General features: G+C 40.7%; 1 protein-coding gene across 1 annotated transcript; it reads left to right on the top strand.

Annotated features, from left to right (window-relative positions):
* The first annotated feature begins 419 nt into the window (after positions 1 to 419).
* LOC116024063 lies at positions 420 to 4297 on the top strand. The gene is made up of 2 exons (XM_031264967.1): positions 420 to 939; positions 4188 to 4297. The coding sequence occupies exons 1-2, from the start codon at positions 420 to 422 to the stop codon at positions 4295 to 4297; spliced, it is 630 nt and encodes a 209-aa protein (XP_031120827.1).
* The last annotated feature ends 14208 nt before the right edge of the window (positions 4298 to 18505 follow it).

Here is an 18505-nt window from a genome sequence, read left to right as displayed (position 1 = left end):
TTAGCCGTCGTGCTAACTACACTTCATTGTGTCCTTTATTAGATGCAGTCTAGCGTGGGCCCCTGTGGCCGATGAGCTCAGAATAGGATGGGAGTCGAGGTTGAAGACTACTCTATCCTAGAATAGACACCCTGGAAGAATTATTTCCATATGTATTAAGTTGGAATATTGATGTGGTTATTCGATGTTGTAAGTTTAGCCTTAGCGTTTGGGTATAGGAGAGATACCTAAGCGTGGCGGTAACCCCCAGTTTTTTTGCTGGTTAGATGCTTCCGCAATGTATTATATTTTAAGGATTTTGTAATAAATCCAAGATGTGAAAATTGGGGTGTTACAAATTTGCGAAGGCAATAGCAAACTGACAACCACCGTATTACGCTGGAGAAAAAGATCCGGTGATTTTGGAGGAATGGATCCGAATGTTCGACAAATTGCTTAACGCGGTGAATTGTCCTGCGAATCAACGAGTACCTTTTGCGGTCTATTACCTGACGAAAGCCGCAGACAACTGGTGGGCAACTGTTGGACCTGACCTCCTGCAAGACCCAGCGTTTGGTTGGGAAGAATTCAAAGTGGAATTGAGAGAACAATTCTACACCGAGCGTATAAAAGGGATTAAATGCGAGGAATTTCTACGACTAAAGCAAAAGAGAGCAACTATCCAAGAATACCATGATAATTACGTGGAGCTGATGCGTTTCGCGCAAGAGATTGTGCCTGATGAGGCGAGTAAGGCACGGAGATTTGTTCGAGGATTGGATTGGGATGTGAGAAGGGAGATTGCACCATTCATGTGCTCTACTCTGAAAGAGGCGTACGATAGAGCCTCGGATCATTATCAGGTGTACTTGGACCAACAGGAAGTTTACGGCCGAAGTAAAAGGAAGGCTAATGATAAATCACGGAAGTTTCCGTCAGGAAACAATAAAGCTAACCAAGGTAGCTTTAACCCAATACGAGGAAGAGGAAGGGAAGGAATCAATCAGGGGAACTGTCCTGCTTGCCGAAGATGCGGAAGGAATCATCCCGGAGAAATTTGTCAAGGAATGAAGCTTAGGTGCTTCAAGTGTGGTCTCTTTGGACACAAGTCCTTTGAGTGCCAAAGTCAGATAGACACTACGGACATCTCCCAAGTAACACTGAGAACAATTCGAAAGAGAGAGTCAATGCCATTGATGCCAAGGAAGAAGAACATGTGAAATGTGATCCAATGGATGCCATTTGCGGAATATGCCAATGTAAGGTAGAAGGCAAGAAAATCGAGACTACCTCTTGTAGTCCCACTCTTGAACTAAAGAATGCGAGCGGTTCGTGCACAATCTCAATGAAGGAAAACAAGGAGAAAACCACTTCGGAAGTATGCCCAAAAGAAAAGGAGCTACAACATGACAAAATCAAAAGATCAAAAGAAGCGGCTCGAAAAGGTACAATCAATGCTTTTATCCGAAAATTTTTCAATAACAAAGAATGCCGTGAGTTATTTGAAGATGACAGTAGTGAAAATTTTACTTGCTTAAGCCAAGAATCTTCGGCTTGTTTAACTGAGGGTTACCCGAGAAAGAAGGGCGACCCTGGAGCTTTGTTGATCCCTTGTTCTATACAGAACATGGAACCTCAAAATGCTCTTGCCGACCTTGGTGTTTCTATCAATGTCATGTCTTCAAACCTTTTTGAAAAATTGAAGTTACCATGCTTGAAACCGATGAGGCTGACTCTACGTTTAGCTGACGGAACCACACGGTATCCTGAAGGCTTAGAGGAAGATGTTTTAGTAAGAATAGGAAAATTTCTTGTGCCTGTCGATTTTGTTGTTTGCAAGATGGGTGAAAATGAACCCCATGAATCCTTAATTCTTGGAAGACCATTTCTGGCTACTTGTCGTGCATGAATAGACGTGAGTTCAGGTGAAATAACCCTGAGATTTGATGGACAAGCCACAAATGATAAAAAGGAAAAAGTGAAAGAAGGAACTGATGAAGATGAAAGGGCAAAGGTTAAAACGAAGAAGAAACCAAAACCGAAGTGGAGGAATGATAAGCTTATATGGAAGAACACGTGGGTACCAAAACGCTTCCTACCCACTACCAAGGAATATGGATGAATTTTGACCGAGGTATGATGCGTCTAGCCAACGACGTAAACTGTGGCGCTACTTGGTAGGCAACCCAAGGTTTTAATAATATGCTTTTACATTGTTTTTATGCTTTCGTTTTTATGTTTTTGTTCTAATAAATTGCTACAATCAAATGGAACCGTGTTTTGAGCACTAACTTGTAGGAGTCGAGGCTAAAAATTGCTTTGGAAAGGCTTATTTTGGACATAGGTATGAAGGGAAAGACCAAAACCGGAAGAAAACAGTGCAGCGGACTGACACGTAGGCTCACACGTGTGTAGCCGTGCGTGGGAACGAGGCAGTAGCCTCCCACGCACGCTTACACGCGTGTAGCCGTGCGTGGGAGCGAGGCAGTAAGCTCCCACGCACGCTCACACGAGTGTGACCGGCGTGGAAGCTTCCCTACGGATTTAAACCCTTCATTCGGATCTCCCACGCCACTTTGCTCCAAAAACCCTATTTTCTTTTCTCTTCTCCACGCAAGGTGAATCCTATACTCAAGGTTTGAAAATCTATTCTATTTTACTTCAAAGAAGATCAAAAACACCACCATCAAGGTAATTTCTCTTCTTTTAACTATTTATCCTTGAATATTCATGAGTTTGGAAGAGCTTGAATATGAAGTTTGTTCTACATTCCCTTACTAGATTTTGAATGTTTTGAATGTTTAAATTGGTTTATAATGCTTCATAGAACTATCCTTTGATGTTTTCTTTCATTATTGATGATTACATTGATGGATTGTTATGTATTTTTGAGCTTTAAGTGTGAACACCATGGATGAACAAATGAGTTTGTTAAATTTCTTGTTCAAATTATGAAACTGATGCTTAAATTGATGAGTAAACTTGTTGTAGAACTATTACATGCCATCAATTTGAGTTTTCACATGCTACATTGCCCAAATTGAATTTTCAATTTCAAACCCTAATTTTTGAATTTGGGGAAGAAGATGAAGTTGATTTTTTGAAATTCTTGACTTTTATAGTTGACTTCTTATTTGACTATCAAATTGAATTATCTTATGATGAAATTATGCATGTGTGTGATAATGGAATGATATTGTTGATATTCTTATGCTAGAATTGTCCAAAATATAGGGGAAACTATGGCAAAATTTTCGAAAATTTCTAACCCTATATGTTTGAAATCCATTATCTTGACAAGGAATTTTACATAAATGCAATGGTGACTTCTTTGAGAAATATTTATTCAAAACCAATTACCATGAATGTTAATTTCTTAAATTTGTAGGATGGGACGCGCAAAAGAAATCACAAAGAAAACAAAGTACGATCATGGTGAATCGAGTAGGTCGAGAGCACGACCACGAGAAGCAGTTCAACAAGCTCCCTAGGAGCGTGGGTCGAGGTCATTAAGACACTTGACACCCATCCAGCTTACATAGTGGATAGATACAAGGGGAAGTAGCTATCGGTCGGCCGTTGCTTCGACGACAATGTTTTGAAAGAATTCAGTTGTATGGATGAAGTAAATGGACTTCTAAGGCACCCACAGCTCCGCTCTCTATTCGAGTGGAGAGGACCTACCTACGCGCCTGTTACTTATGAATTTTTGGTGACCTTGGAGATTCACAAGGAAGTCAACAATGCAAGAGAGTCCATTTCGTTCACACTATTCGGCAACCACTACAGCATGTCGGTCAACACTTTGGGTGTTACGCTTGGATTCCATGATGCCGTGAGCGTGTCTATGCCATATTTCAGAGGATTTAAATAGGACTTTGATTCAGAGGCAGTAGCTAATCAGTATTGGAAAAGCATCACCAACAATGCCCTGTACAACTCATCAAACCTCAAGGCAAACCTCATCACCCGCAATGCTCTAAAGGCTATCAGATTAGCCTTTGCTATAAATCTCTCCAGCAGGACCACCAATCGCAACAAGGTCTACAAACAGGATTTGTTTTATATGTGGTGCATGGAGAATGAGGTAGACATCAACATGGGCGTGCAAGCACGAAAGTGGCTCCAAACCCAACAAAAGCCTAAGGTTTAGACAGTGTTCATTGGACTTTTCATTACGAGATTGTGCTATGGGTTGGGCCTTATAGACCGGTTGATGGGAGAAAAGGATGAAGGTTTCATGATTTCTTTCTCCGTGGGTGAGTTCTTTGCTGCGAATTTGAGGCTTGGAGGTGATGATGTGATGTTGTGGTTTTAGTGGGAGCGAAAGTGAAGGTGAAGTGATAAAACGCAGAGTCAAGACTCCCCGAGTGTCGTGTCTCTCAAGGATGACGAATGGGAATCGAATTGGTGTGTTGGCATCTAAGAGGTTGAAGAGAAAGAGTTACGGGAGTGCTAAGGGTTGGATTCATTTGTAAGGGGGTAAGAAGGTTGATAAAGGTTGTGCGAAATAAATAAAAGTAAGGTGGAGATTGGGGCTTTAGGCTTTTCCATGTGGTCTATCTTTGGTTGGTTTTGCGAGTGCAAGTCGTGGAAAAGACTAGGGAGTTCATGGCACACTACCAAGTGGCGTCACACTTTTGACTCCCACATCCTCATTCGGTTGGGGCATTTCATCGAACACTTTGTCTACCACTCCTCTCGGATCTCGTCCTTTCGGACTAAGAGCGGAGATGTGGGTGAGTTAGACTCGTGAGTGGCCGCTATCGCGCACACACTCACTTCCTTTGGGTTTGCTACCTAATGTTGCCACAAAAGGCACAAAGCTTGAAGAACATCATCCACACAAGTTCAACATCCAAGAATCAAGCAATTCACAAATCAAAGCAATAATATTAAACATCCACATAGATCTACCATGGGGCCACCAATCCCCTATCTAATCTACTCTATCATACTAGAGAAACAAGAAAGAGAAAGGAAAATTCAAAGAAACAAGTATTGAATTAGAAAATGAAGAGAATGGTTACCACCCTTTAGAAAGGGGATCTTTACAACCTTGATCTTGAAATCCCAATCTTCTCTCTTGCCTTTGATCTATTCTAAAACTATGAAAGAAAGGAATTTTCCCCCAAGAGGGGAGAAAACACTCTAGATCTATTCTACCCTATTCTATGAATTTTCTGATCTAATCTCCTCTCCTCCCCTAGGTTTTGGGCAAAATGGATTTATATAGGTGACAAAAAGGGAACAAATTTCCCAAAATGGCCCTTGGGCCGACCACGCTTGCTTCCACGCATGGTGGCGGGCGTGGGAGCTCACTAGAATTATTCCACGCCCAGCCACACGCGTGTGAGGCTGTGTGGGACGCTACTGCAATTTGGGTTATTTGTCTTTTGCTTTCTTTAAGACTCAAATGCCTCTCCAACCTGTGAAATACCTCAAAACTCTTTCTAGAAATGTTGTTAAAAGATTTTAATCGCATTTGAGCTAAAATGCATGCAATTGTTGTAATCGGATGTCAAAACGATGCGCTTTTAATCAAATAAAGACCCCTTATAAGTGCTATCCTTGGTGCTTATCATGATGCACCGGATCTAGCGGCTTCTGATGATGATGATGAGGATGAAGAGAACGAGGAGGATGTTTGTAACCCCCCTCGTCTATTCAGATAAGTTTAGGGTTCGAAAAATATTTTTTTAGGCTATGACATTTATGAGACGATCTCTCGGTACTTCAGAAGGATTTTTATAAGTGAGACTAGTTATTGATAAGCTGCGATCTACGTACCGGTCACGAACCGTAAGAATTTTAGGAGCTGGTATTCGGACCCGATTATCCTAGGAAATGAATTATTAGACACCATACTATTATTCTTGAATTTCCTATTTAATTAAATTAGCCCATAGCAGCAAAAATATATTTTTGATCTTACATCGCGAAATTTCGCGGTGTACCGAACCTAGCCCAATTTTAAGTTTCAGTCTGGAATAAATTTTTGGTTTCAAAAATTATTTGAATTAAATTAGTTTCTACCGAGAATTCATCTGATTTAATCCCGATCAGTTTAAGCTAAGATATTTTTAAGATCAAACCATAGAGAGGTGACACTTGTCACAATTATCCACCATGTGTTGGGAGAAGACTAGTCAACCAAGTGGGTAAATATTTAAGCAATTTTTTTCCCCCTTCTTCTTCATTGTAGCCGAAAATAGAGAGAGGGAGGGAGTAGAGTGGGATCTTCATTTTCTTCTTCAAGCTTCAACACTCCATAGCTAAGATTTCTACACAAGTCTCAAAATATTCGGTAAAACTCCAATTTTATTAAGTAAATAGCTTTATTTTCCATCCTAGAACATGAATCTAAGTTAAGATTTCTTAAAATCATGTGTTATGTTGTTGATGGAATTTTAGGGTTTTAAGGTGAAATTGGGGAAAATCAACTCGAAGAGTCTTCTACGGAATTAGTAACCCGGTTGAGGTAAGGAAATCCCTTTAATTGGTTGAGGTTGTTTGAAACTAGATAATTGATAGCTAGGTTATGATTTGTGGTTAACTTGTGAACATGAAAACCTATGTGTTATGTGAAGATTATGCCTTAGTTGTATAGCAAGAATATGATATGAATATATATATTAGAAAGAAGAGGAATTATGTATCTATGTATATATATATGTGTGTGTGACGTGTGGGTGTATGTATGTAAGTGTGTGTGTCGTGTATATATATATAGATATAGGTGTGTGTGTGTGCCGAAAAAATATATATATGTATATATACATGGTAAAATGTCACATTTTGTGTATAGTATATGGTATGTATAAACCATAATTATATACGTTGTTAGTAAGAAGAGTAATACTATGTAGTTAGGCACATGTGTTATGTAGGTAGTGTTACATATGTGTGAACTTATGAATAGTATAAGGAAGTAGCATCATGTGCTTGTAAAGAATAAATATATTTTGTGTGTTATGCCTATGTTAAGGTTGGGAAGTGTATATGTTATATGCATTGAGATGTATGTGTCAAGAATGAGAGTTATGTGAAAAATGTGGGGTTGAAAGTGTAGGTTAGTCACACTTGAATTACCATTGTAAAAGGTTGTTAGTGGATTATCCAAATGTTTTGCAAAAGAAAAGGAGAATTTTTGAATTGGGTTAAAGGGAGAATTAATTTCCGAGTATTGGAATTAACCCAAGTATGTCCAAAATATTTTCAAAGCAAGAAAGGGAAAAAAGTAGAAAAATGTTTTCAAACCTTAGTTCTAGTAAAAGTAGTGAAGAACCTTGTTAACCTACGGGATAAATATGAGCTTAAAGTGCCTTTCCCGCATGGTAGTTATGTGTATGATCATTCATACTGTGGGCGAAGTCTATTCGCCGAGTACTATATCACCCAGAAGCAAAAGGTACTCCTACGGGGGTGTGCACACTTAAGTATAGTCACTCTATGTTCGGGTAGCTGTCGTTCTTATGAACCTAGTGAGGCTAGCTAGGAATCATTCCAACACTCCTATAAGTCCAGGGGATCAGTATTAGACCGGGCGATGACCACTGAACCTGAGTTCAACGATCCAAGTGGTCAAAAGTGGAGAAAGAACTCCAAAGGCCTCACACTTTCTATCTAGGACCAAGTGAAATTTTGAAATATGAATGTAGTTACTCCGTAACTACGGGAAAGAGAGATGTGACAAGTATTTAAGTACCCAAAGGTTGTGGGTGATCTCTCTCTTTGAAAAGTGAAAAGTGATGAGAATCTCATTATGAGGGAAAGGTTTTTCTACTAAAGTGATTACAAGCAAGATGTGTGATTTATGTTTTCTATTACTTACTAGTATGCTTAATTGTTTAACAACACGTTCTTTGGGTGAGTAAATGATTATCAATTGACCTCGTTAAGAAGGAATGGTTCAAGATGGTATTACATTTTGCTTATTGTGTATGCAAATTGCTATTTATAACTGTTGCAGGTAGAACCTCTGCCGATGAGTAAGGTATAGGGTTTCCATGTAAAAATTTTTACAAAACCTTTATTTAGTTTTGAATAACCCATGGATATCCTTACTTAGCCGTCGTGCTAACTACACTTCACTGTGTTCCTAACAGATGCAATCTAGTGTCAGTTCCTGTAGCCCGGTGAACTCCGAAAGTTCACCGGAGTATGTTTGCGAAGGCTAACAGATGCAATCTAGTGTCAGTTCCTGTAGCCCGGTGAACTCCGAAAGTTCACCGGAGTATGTTTGCGAAGGCATGGATTATGACGTGTACATACAGATGATGGAGGGTGAAGACCCATACGCACCTGGTTATGCTCCTGTAGCTCCCACCAATCCAGATACTCCTGTGGCTCTGTCGGCCCCTTTTGTTTCTTACCCTATTATGGATGAGATCCAGGCTACTTATGGCTTTTACCCCATAGAGCCTTTAGATGGTAGCGATCCCCTTGAGTTCATAGTGCACTATCCCTACCTACCCTTGGGACCCTAGCCCTTGGGACGTTTGGGAGGAATGGTCGATGGTCATAACCACTTCTTGGTTTTTGGACCATATCACCTGGTATGAAGGGGAGTGGCACCTGGTTTGGGGAGAGTTCATCGGCCCTGTGTACCGCATGATTGACTAGACGTCGAGTTCTTGGGAGTTCTTGTTTTTGTGTACATATTTTTGTAGCCTTAGGGATGGCTAGGCATGACTAGTTGGGTCGTAGTTGAACCTTGATCAGTATTTTGGCCCGAGGGGCAATCTCATGTATATATAACTACATGAATGTATATTTTGTCTAATGAAGCTTTTTCAGTTGGTATGTATAAAAGTGCTTAAATATCTGTTGGGTGGCTGTTGTGGTTAGAAGAGTTTCCTTTTTGCCTGTGCACCTAGAGTGAGGTTTATCGTGAAATGATAGAACTCTCTCTAGGTGTGGCGGTAATGCCCTCGGATGTATGGGAAGGTAGGTCCGGGGTGTTACAAAGTGGTATCAGAGCCTAGGTTGAACCTTTGGGAATCAGGTCGAAGCCTAGGTTGTGTGGTCTCGTTTGTAGGTCTAGGATTGAAATTCGGAGAATTCGATTTTTAAAGCCCAAGTTCGAGTCAGCCTAAGTTTGCTAAGACTGACCTAAATAGCTTGTTCAATTGAGTCTTAGTGTGAGCTTCTGGAGCGGAGCTGGAGACCAGGCAGCGTCAAAAAGGGGTACCTCATCATCTGTATTTCGCGAAATCTCTCGATTCTAGAATGCTTTGATCAATATTTGTGTATCTTTATGCGCGTTAATCATTGCTTATAATTGTTGTGAGTAAGCATGATAGTATAGTGCGTTCCTAACTGTTATGCCATAGTTGAGATACCTGGTTGATGAGCATGACAAAGTGGATGTTAGGAATTGCTGGATAAGACTTGGGTAGCTGCTATACTAACTGCGTAGCTAGCTAACTCCTTAAGAGCTTTTATGCTTCAAGAACTAACTTGAAACTGTCGTCTAGTGAAGATGCCGCCTAGACGAAATATACCTGTCGGTCAGGGCGACGAGATGTCAGCAATGGACCGCATGGCACTCGCAATGGAACAAATGGTTGGATTTATGATGGCTCAACAAGTCCAGAATCAAAATAACAGACAGCCGCGAGTTGATTTTGCAAAGGCCATAGCAAGTAGGCAGCCACCATATTATGCAGGTGAAAAAGACCCGGTAATCTTGGAAGAATGGATTAGGACGTTTGACAAGCTGCTCAATGCAGTCAACTGTCCTGCAGATCAGCGAGTATCCTCTGCCGTGTATTATCTGACAAAAGCGGAAGACAACTGGTGGTCAACAGCCAGGCCCGACTTGCTGCAAGACCCAGACTTTGGCTGGGAGGAATTTAAGGAAGAATTGAGAGGACAATTCTACATAGAAAGGATTAAGGGAATCAAGTGCGAAGAATTCTTGCGACTGAAGCAGAAGGGAAAAACTGTTCAGGTCTACTATGACTAATACGTGGAGCTGATGCGTTTCGCTCAAGAAATCGTGCTTGACGTAGCTAGTAAGGCCAGAAGATTCGTACGTGGACTGGATTGGGCCGTGAGAGGGGCGATTGCACCGTTTATGTGCACTACTCTGAAGGAGGCATATGACAAAGCATCCGACCACTACCAAGTGTACCTGGATCAACAGGAGGTCTACAGCAAGAATAAAAGGAAGGTTGATGATAGACAGGGGAAGTTCAGGCCGGACAACAAGAAACCTGACCAGGGGAGATTTAATCCAATGCAAGGAGAAAGGAAGGGAGGAATGAATCAGAGGAGAAGTTTGACTTGGCGGAGATGTGGACGGGATCACCTCGGAGTGAATTGCCAAGGGGAGAAGATTAGGTGCTTCAAGTGCGGTTTCTTGGGGCACAAGTACTACGAGTGCCGAACCAAAGTAGACAATTTCCAGAAACCCCTGCAAATTGTAAGCCAAGGAAGAAGACTTAATGGGAACCCTGACAGGATGCCCGTAGTGACAGAAAATAAAATGGTCAACTTCCAGTCAGTTAATCAAGGGAGACTAACAAACGCCACATCCGGTCCCAACCACAAAGGAAAGCAAGCGATGGGAGGAAGTAGCACCGGGAACCAAGGACGAATCTACGTCGTCAACAGCGCTCAAGCTCAGGCTAGCGACGTCGTAACCGGTACCTTTCTCATAAACTCAGTGCTTAGCTCAGTATTATTTGATACGGGAGCTACCAATTCCTTTATATCATCTACATTTGCGGATAAATTGAAGTTATGGCCTACTATTAGGTTAGATCTAAATGTCAAAACTGCTTTAGGAATAGTAGTGGCCCGTAGAGAGAGTTATGACAACGTTGCAATAGAAATAGCGGGATCTGACTGTCCCGGAAACCTCGCTCGTTTTGAACTTGAGGGCATCGATGTAGTACGCGGGATAGATTGGTTAGATAAGTATAAAGCCCGGATAGCGTGTAATGAGCGAAAGGTTGTCCTACGAGGACCAAAGGGAAGGAGAATATCCTACCGAGGAATTGGCAGGCAACCCGAGTCAAGGTTGTCGACAACACAGAAATTGAAAAAGTACGCTCACCAGGGATGCGTAGTGTATCTCTATTTGGTGCAAGATGCCGAAATAGAAGAACCTGAGATTAATCGAATCCCAGTTGTACGTGAATTCCTGACGTATTTCCCCGACGACCTCACGGAAATGCCGCCAGAAATAGAAGTAAAGTTCACCATCGATCTCGTACCAAGAACCTCACCCATCTCGAAAGCACCTTATCGAATGACACCTAAAGAGATGGAGGAACTGAAGGCGCAATTGGCAGAACTGTTGGAGAAAGAATTCATCAGACCAAGTGTATCACCTTGGGGCGCGCCAATACTGTTCGTTAAGAAGAAAAAAAATGGGAGCCTTAGACCGTGCGTCGATTATAGAGAACTCGATCGAGTCACAAGTAAAGAACAAATACCCGTGGCCGAGGATCGACGATCGATTCGATCAGTTGAAAGGAGCAGGCGTATTCTCAAAGATTGACTTACGATCAGGGCATCACCAAGTGTGAATCGCGAAGAAAGATATTTCTAAAACAGCATCAAAAAGGAAGTTTCGGGGACGAAACTATTTTAAGGGGGGAAGACTGTAACCCCTCGTCTATTCCGATAAGTTTAGGGTTCGAAAAATATTTTTTTAGGGCTATGACATTTATGAGACGATCTCTCGGTACTTCAGAAGGATTTTTATAAGTGAGACTAGTTATTGATAAGCTGCGATCTACGTACTGGTCACGAACCGTAAGAATTTTAGGAGCTAGTATTCGGACCCGATTATCCTAGGAAATGAATTATTAGACACCATACTATTATTCTTGAATTTCCTATTTAATTAAATTAGCCCATAGCAGCAAAAATTTATTTTTGATCGTACATCGCGAAATTTCGCGGTGTACCGAACCTAGCCCAATTTTAAGTTTCAGTCTGGAATAAATTTTTGGTTTCGAAAATTATTTGAATTAAATTAGTTTCTACCGAGAATTCATCTGATTTAATCCCGATCAGTCTAAGCTAAGATATTTTTAAGATCAAACCATAGAGATGTGACACTTGTCACAATTATCCACCATGTGTTGGGAGAAGACTAGTCAACCAAGTGGGTAAATATTTAAGCAATTTGTTTTCCCTTCTTCTTCATTGTGGCCGAAAATAGAGATAGGGGGGGAGTAGAGTGCGACCTTCATCTTCTTCTTCAAGCTTCAACACTCCATAGCAAAGGTTTCTACACAAGTCTCAAAATATTCGGTAAAACTCCAATTTTATTCGGTAAATAGCTTTATTTTCAATCCTAGAACATGAATCTAAGTTAAGATTTCTTAAAATCATGTGTTATGTTGTTGATGGAATTTTAGGGTTTTAAGGTGAAATTGGGGAAAATCAACTCCAAGAGTCTTCTACGGAATTAGTAACCCGGTTGAGGTAAGGAAATCCCTTTAATTGGTTGAGATTGTTTGAAACTAGATAATTGATAGCTAGGTTATGGTTTGTGGTTAACTTGTGAACATGAAAACCTATGTGTTATGTGAAGATTATGCCTTAGTTGTATAGCAAGAATATGATAGGATTATATATATTAGAAAGAAGAGGAATTATGTATCTATGTATATATATATATATGTGTGTGTGACGTGTGGGTGTATGTATGTAAGTGTGTGTGTCGTGTATATATATATAGATATAGGTGTGTGTGTGTGCCGAAAATATATATAGGTGTGTCCAAAATATTTTCAAAGCAAGAAAGGGAAAAGAGTAGAAAAATGTTTTCAAACCTTAGTTCTAGTAAAAGTAGTGAAGGACCTTGTTAACCTACGGGATAAAGATGAGCTTAAAGTGCCTTTCGCGCATGGTAGTTATGTGTATGATCATTCATACTATGGGCGAAGTCTATTCGCCGAGTACTATATCACCCGGAAAGAAAAGGTACTCCTACGGGGGTGTGCAAACTTAAGTATAGTCACTCTATGTTCGGGTAGGTGTCGTTCTTATGAACCTAGTGAGGCTAGCTAGGAATCATTCCAACGCTCCTATAAGTTCAGGGGATCAGTATTAGACCGGGCGATAACCACTGAACCTGAGTTCAACGATCCAAGTGGTCAAAAGTGGAGAAAGAACTCCAAAGGCCTCACACTTTCTATCTAGGACCAAGTGAAATTTTGAAATATGAATGTAGTTACTCCGTAACTACGAGAAAGAGAGATGTGACAAGTATTTAAGTACCCAAAGGTTGTGGGTGATCTCTCTCTTTGAAAAGTGAAAAGTGATGAGAATCTCATTATGAGGGAAAGGTTTTTCTACTAAAGTGATTACAAGCAAGATGTGTGATTTATGTTTTCTATTACTTACTAGTATGCTTAATTGTTTAACAACACGTTCTTTGGGTGAGTAAATGATTATCAATTGACCTCGTTAAGAAGGAATGGTTCAAGATGGTATTACATTTTGCTTATTGTGTATGCAAATTGCTATTTATAACTGTTGCAGGTAGAACCTCTGCCGATGAGTAAGGTATAGGGTTTCCATGTAAAAATTTTTACAAAACCTTTATTTAGTTTTGAATAACCCATGAATATCCTTACTTAGCCGTCGTGCTAACTACACTTCACTGTGTTCCTAACAGATGCAATCTAGTGTCAGTTCCTGTAGCCCGGTGAACTCCGAAAGTTCACCGGAGTATGTTTGCGAAGGCATGGATTATGACGTGTACATACAGATGATGGAGGGTGAAGACCCATACGCACCTGGTTATGCTCCTGTAGCTCCCACCAATCCAGATACTCCTGTGGCTCCGTCGGCCCCTTTTGTTTCTTGCCCTGTTATGGATGAGATCCAGGCTACTTATGGCTTTTACCCCATAGAGCCTTTAGATGGTAGCGATCCCCTTGAGTTCATAGTGCACTATCCCTACCCTTGGGACCCTAGCCCTCGGGACGTTTGGGAGGAATGGTCGATGGTCATAACCACTTCTCGGTTTTTGGACCATATCACCTGGTACGAGGGGGAGTGACACCTGGTCTGGGGAAAGTTCACCGGCCCTGTGTACCGCATGATTGATTAGGCGTCGAGTTCTTGGGAGTTCTTGTTTTTGTGTACATACTTTTTGTAGCCTTAGGGATGGCTAGGCATGACTAGTTGGGTCGTAGTTGAACCTTGATCAGTATTTTGGCCCGAGGGGCATGTATATATAACTGCATGAATGTATATTTTGCCTAATGAAGCTTTTTCAGTTGATATGTATAAAAGTACTTAAATATCTGTTGGGTGGCTGTTATGGTTAGAAGAGTTTCCTTTTTGCCTGTGCACCTAGAGTGAGGTTTATCGCGAAATGATAGAACTCTGTCTAGGTGTGGCGGTAATGCCCTCGGATGTACGGGAAGGTAGGTTCGGGGTGTTACAATGTTGCTGCGCAAGAGCATGACCCTACTCCCATGGATTGGGATACGACGCAGACCTTTCACAGGCAAGTCCACGATGAACAGATGAACTATTGGCGTGAGCAGCGAACGTGGCAGGAAGGCAACTTTACATCCATCTCTGCAAGACAAGATGTCCACACCGAAGACCTTAACCGCATGAGAAGGGTGGTGGATGAGAATGACAGGAGAATTGTTGCGCTCGAAGCTAGATTCGATAGGCAATTCCACCCCTTAGGTGATAACTGATGCCTTCCTTCAACTGTCCTCGATCTTGACACTTGACATTTGATACTGAGTCCAACTGGGCATTGGTTACGTTGGTTGATGGTCCCATTTGAACATTAGGATCCCTATGCGCGGGGTTTCGACTTTTATTTCTTTACTTCTTTACTTTGCTTTACTCTTATTTTTATTGCTTTATGTTATTTACTTTACAACTGCTTTACTTATCTGCATTACTATTTAAATAATTTTTGCCTATTTACATGCTTTATTATCTATGTTTATGTTTTTATTGCTTTTATATTTCTATCAGCTTATAATAATTGAATAACACTCCGAAAACCCTTTTGTATGTTATGTCTCTATTTCTTATAGAGCATCTATAACGGGAGCAGGCCTATGCTGGAAGCTAAAGTGTGGAAAGAGGGATGCATACTTGGTTTATCCTCTTATCCCTTTTTTAATTTTAAGCCCCGTTTTGATCTTTAAAGTGTGGAAATGTTTTCTTTATAGCTTTGTGTATGCGTATATTAGAGTTTACCATGTTTAATAGGATTGTTTGATGCATACCCTATATCCAGAGTAATTTCCAAAGTGTGGAAAGGGATCTTTATTTGTCTAAACCTTAGTATCCCTATTTCGTTCCTTTACCTTATACCGTATGGAAACATCGAGGACGATGTTTGTTTTAAAGTATTGAAAGGACGCACGCTGTGCTTTACATGCTTAGTATAAGAAGTTGAAGCTCTTGAGAATGATAAGCGGGTGCATTTGCAGTTTTGAAAAGAGAGTTATTATTTGTGTTATCTAGAGAGAATTTTGACTGGAAGCCCAAAAATTTTTACTCTCGAAATATCTTTGAGGAACTTACTTTTCGCACCCATGAGAGTGTTTAGAGCCAAATAAGTTTATATTCTTGCCTGCTTGCGTGATGTTCACCTCTTATTTACGTAGGACCTTAGTCAAGGATCTCTCGAAGTGGGAGTGTGCACTTTTTAATTTGAGAAAGATAAAATTAGCGAGGCCCGGAATTGAACTAACCTTGGTTGGGCATGGGGCAAATGGTGAGCCTGATGGTAACCTTAATAGAAAACAAAACCCTTGATCATAAATAGAAAAAGGCATGAGGGGTTGACATGGAGAGAAGTCGAAAAGGCAAAAGGCCAATCACCAAGAGTTTAAAAATTGAGGGAAGCTAATTCGTTGGGTTGTGATCAAACCATAGTCTTCGGTAAGCAAAAAGCTTTATCTGGAGTCGGTTGTTCACATAAAAAGATCCCAAGAATTGAGAAAATAGAGATGAGATGAGCCGCTTCGCTAGGATTCGGGTACCCATTGCACTGACCTTCGAAAAAGCATGGAGCTCCATGTGAAGTCGGGTGGCTCGATGACGTTATCCTAGGAAGTGAGAAGAAAGAGGGACTGCGCTAATCCAAAAGCGGTGAGTGGTCCATGCCCCTACCCTCATTTACATTTACGTTGGGCTTTGGCATATAAGGATGGAAAGTTGATTAGATAGTGCACATCGTTCCCACTTGTGGGATCGGCTAGAGGCCCTATTTAAATAGAAGGTGAACCAAAACCTCGGAAATGCATGCTTGCGTATGGTGCGAGGATTGTGATCCCTTGTTTTACTTGTTTATCTACGAAAGGTTTTTATTTCCCGAAAATATTTCTTGAGTTGATGACATCTGACCAAAATCCTTTGTAGATAACACAAATGATTTCTCCCGTTTCAACAATCTTAGACACCCATCATTTTGACTTGCCAAAAGTTTTGTTTTACATGAGAAAAGTATCTCGGAGACTTGTATGTCTTGCTTGAGGACAAGCAAAAAACAAAGTGTGGAAAATTTGATAAGCCTCCGAGATACCCTTAAATCAAGCACATATTAGGGTGCTTTATCACGTTTATAGCATCCTTACATGGTGAATTATGCTCATAAATGCTTGAAAATCACTAACCAACACACATAAACTACTTTTAGCCTAAAGGAGGTGAAACAGGAGCCCCGGGAGCAAATAGGAGCAAAAGTTGAGCTCAAAGAACGAACCAGGCAAGATCGGAGCCCCGGAGGACCAAACTGGATGGCCACACGCGTGTGAGCATGCGTGGAAATAATCCAGTAGCCTCCCACGCACACTCACACGCGTGTGGATGGCGTGGAGACGGTGCTGCGCGAATTTTGACTAGGGTTGCTATTTCGGAGACTATTTAAACCCCTTTGATGAATTTTCAGGATCCCAGAAATTTAGTTTTCCCTTTCTTAGTTTTTCCTTTGGAGAACTTTCTCCATTTTTCTTAGTTTTTTAGATTAGATCAATCTCTATTGTAGCAAGACAACAAGCTTGGATTGAAGATCTTCTTCTCTCTAGGTCATTTCTATTTCATTTCTATAATTTTAGTTATCTTGTTCTTGGATTAAATTAGCTTTTGCTTGAATTTCATATCATGAGTGGCTAGTTTAATCTAGGGATTTGGATTGTGTGATTGAATGTTGCTAGTGTGATGATCTTATTTCTATATCTTGGATGTATGTGTTTGTGTTGATGGATTATATATTCTTGTCTATTGATTGTTGTGTTGATGAGATCTTGTTTGGATCTGGCCAATCTAGATGAGAGATTGAGCTCTTGACTCTTTCATGTCTTTGATTAGAGTTAGGATTTGAAGCTTGACACAATCATAGTTCCTATGGACTTCTTAAAAGAACAATAGGATAGTGTGTAGCTTATGTGTTTGATAAAATTCCTCTTAGAGCTTTGGATGCTTGTAGGCACTCCTTAGTCAAGAAACCTTAGTACACAAGGGTGGAAAAGGACTAAGACAACACACTCTTGAATAACCAACATCCTAGCATTCCCCGATCCATTACCTTAGTCACACTACAATGCAATATACATGAGCACTATCCAATCCCTACCCCCCTTTTACATATTTACAAATCTTTTTACTTTATTCTACTCTCTTGCACTCAAACCAAACCAAATGAACTCCTTTCACTCACAATCCACCCTTCACCACACTCGAATCCAATGCATGACCCAATTAAGTAAACTCCCGAACACTTGACACACCTCCACGTCCTTCCTTCGAGACTGACACTCGGGAAGTCACTGACTTTCCGTTTTAACATACAAATAACTTTTGACATTTCATCCTATGGACGCAAGTGTTGTCAGTCCTCCATATTCCTTTTCATTATACAAAGGAGTAAACCGTCCATATGTAATTGAGATTTGGTTTGTGCTTGCGTTAGCATCAACAAGCTCAATTTTCCCGTCTCTGGCTAGCGCCATAAACTTATCTTTGAAGATGAAACATTTCTCAATCGGATGACCAAGAAGGCGATGGTACTTACAATAATTTGGGTCATTTACCCTTGAAGCTTCATTGCGTTTCATCTCGGGCAACTCAATGAGTTTAAGTTTGAGTAGCTCATCAAACATAGGAGATATGTCAGAATCCAAGAAAGGATACGTTTCTTCCTCTCTTTCTTCAATAGTCGGCCTCCTACCTCCCCTTGACGGGTCAGAAAATGATCTTGACCTAGGTCTTTCATTTTCTTTGGAGAAGACTGTCATTGGTGTAGCCTTCACAGTCATTGCTTCCTTTTTTTCTTGTTTTAGAAAGGGTTTATTTCCTTTCTTGAATTCTTGCTTTCTAAAAGCCTTGGAAGAGTTAGAAAAGTTCAATACGTTGAGCCCTCTTATAGCTTCTATGCTCAACTCCATGTCGTGAGCACGACTGGACAACTCCTCGAAGGACTTTGGCTTAATCCCTTGCAGGATATAGGAGAGTTCGAAGTGTATGCCTTGGGTGCACATCTTAATTGCAGAATTTTGGGATATCCTCTTTTTGC

Source organism: Ipomoea triloba, chromosome 7, assembly GCF_003576645.1.
Source record: "Ipomoea triloba cultivar NCNSP0323 chromosome 7, ASM357664v1".
NCBI classification, from domain to species: Eukaryota; Viridiplantae; Streptophyta; class Magnoliopsida; order Solanales; family Convolvulaceae; genus Ipomoea; species Ipomoea triloba.
This window is presented reverse-complemented; position numbering and strand designations above follow the sequence as displayed.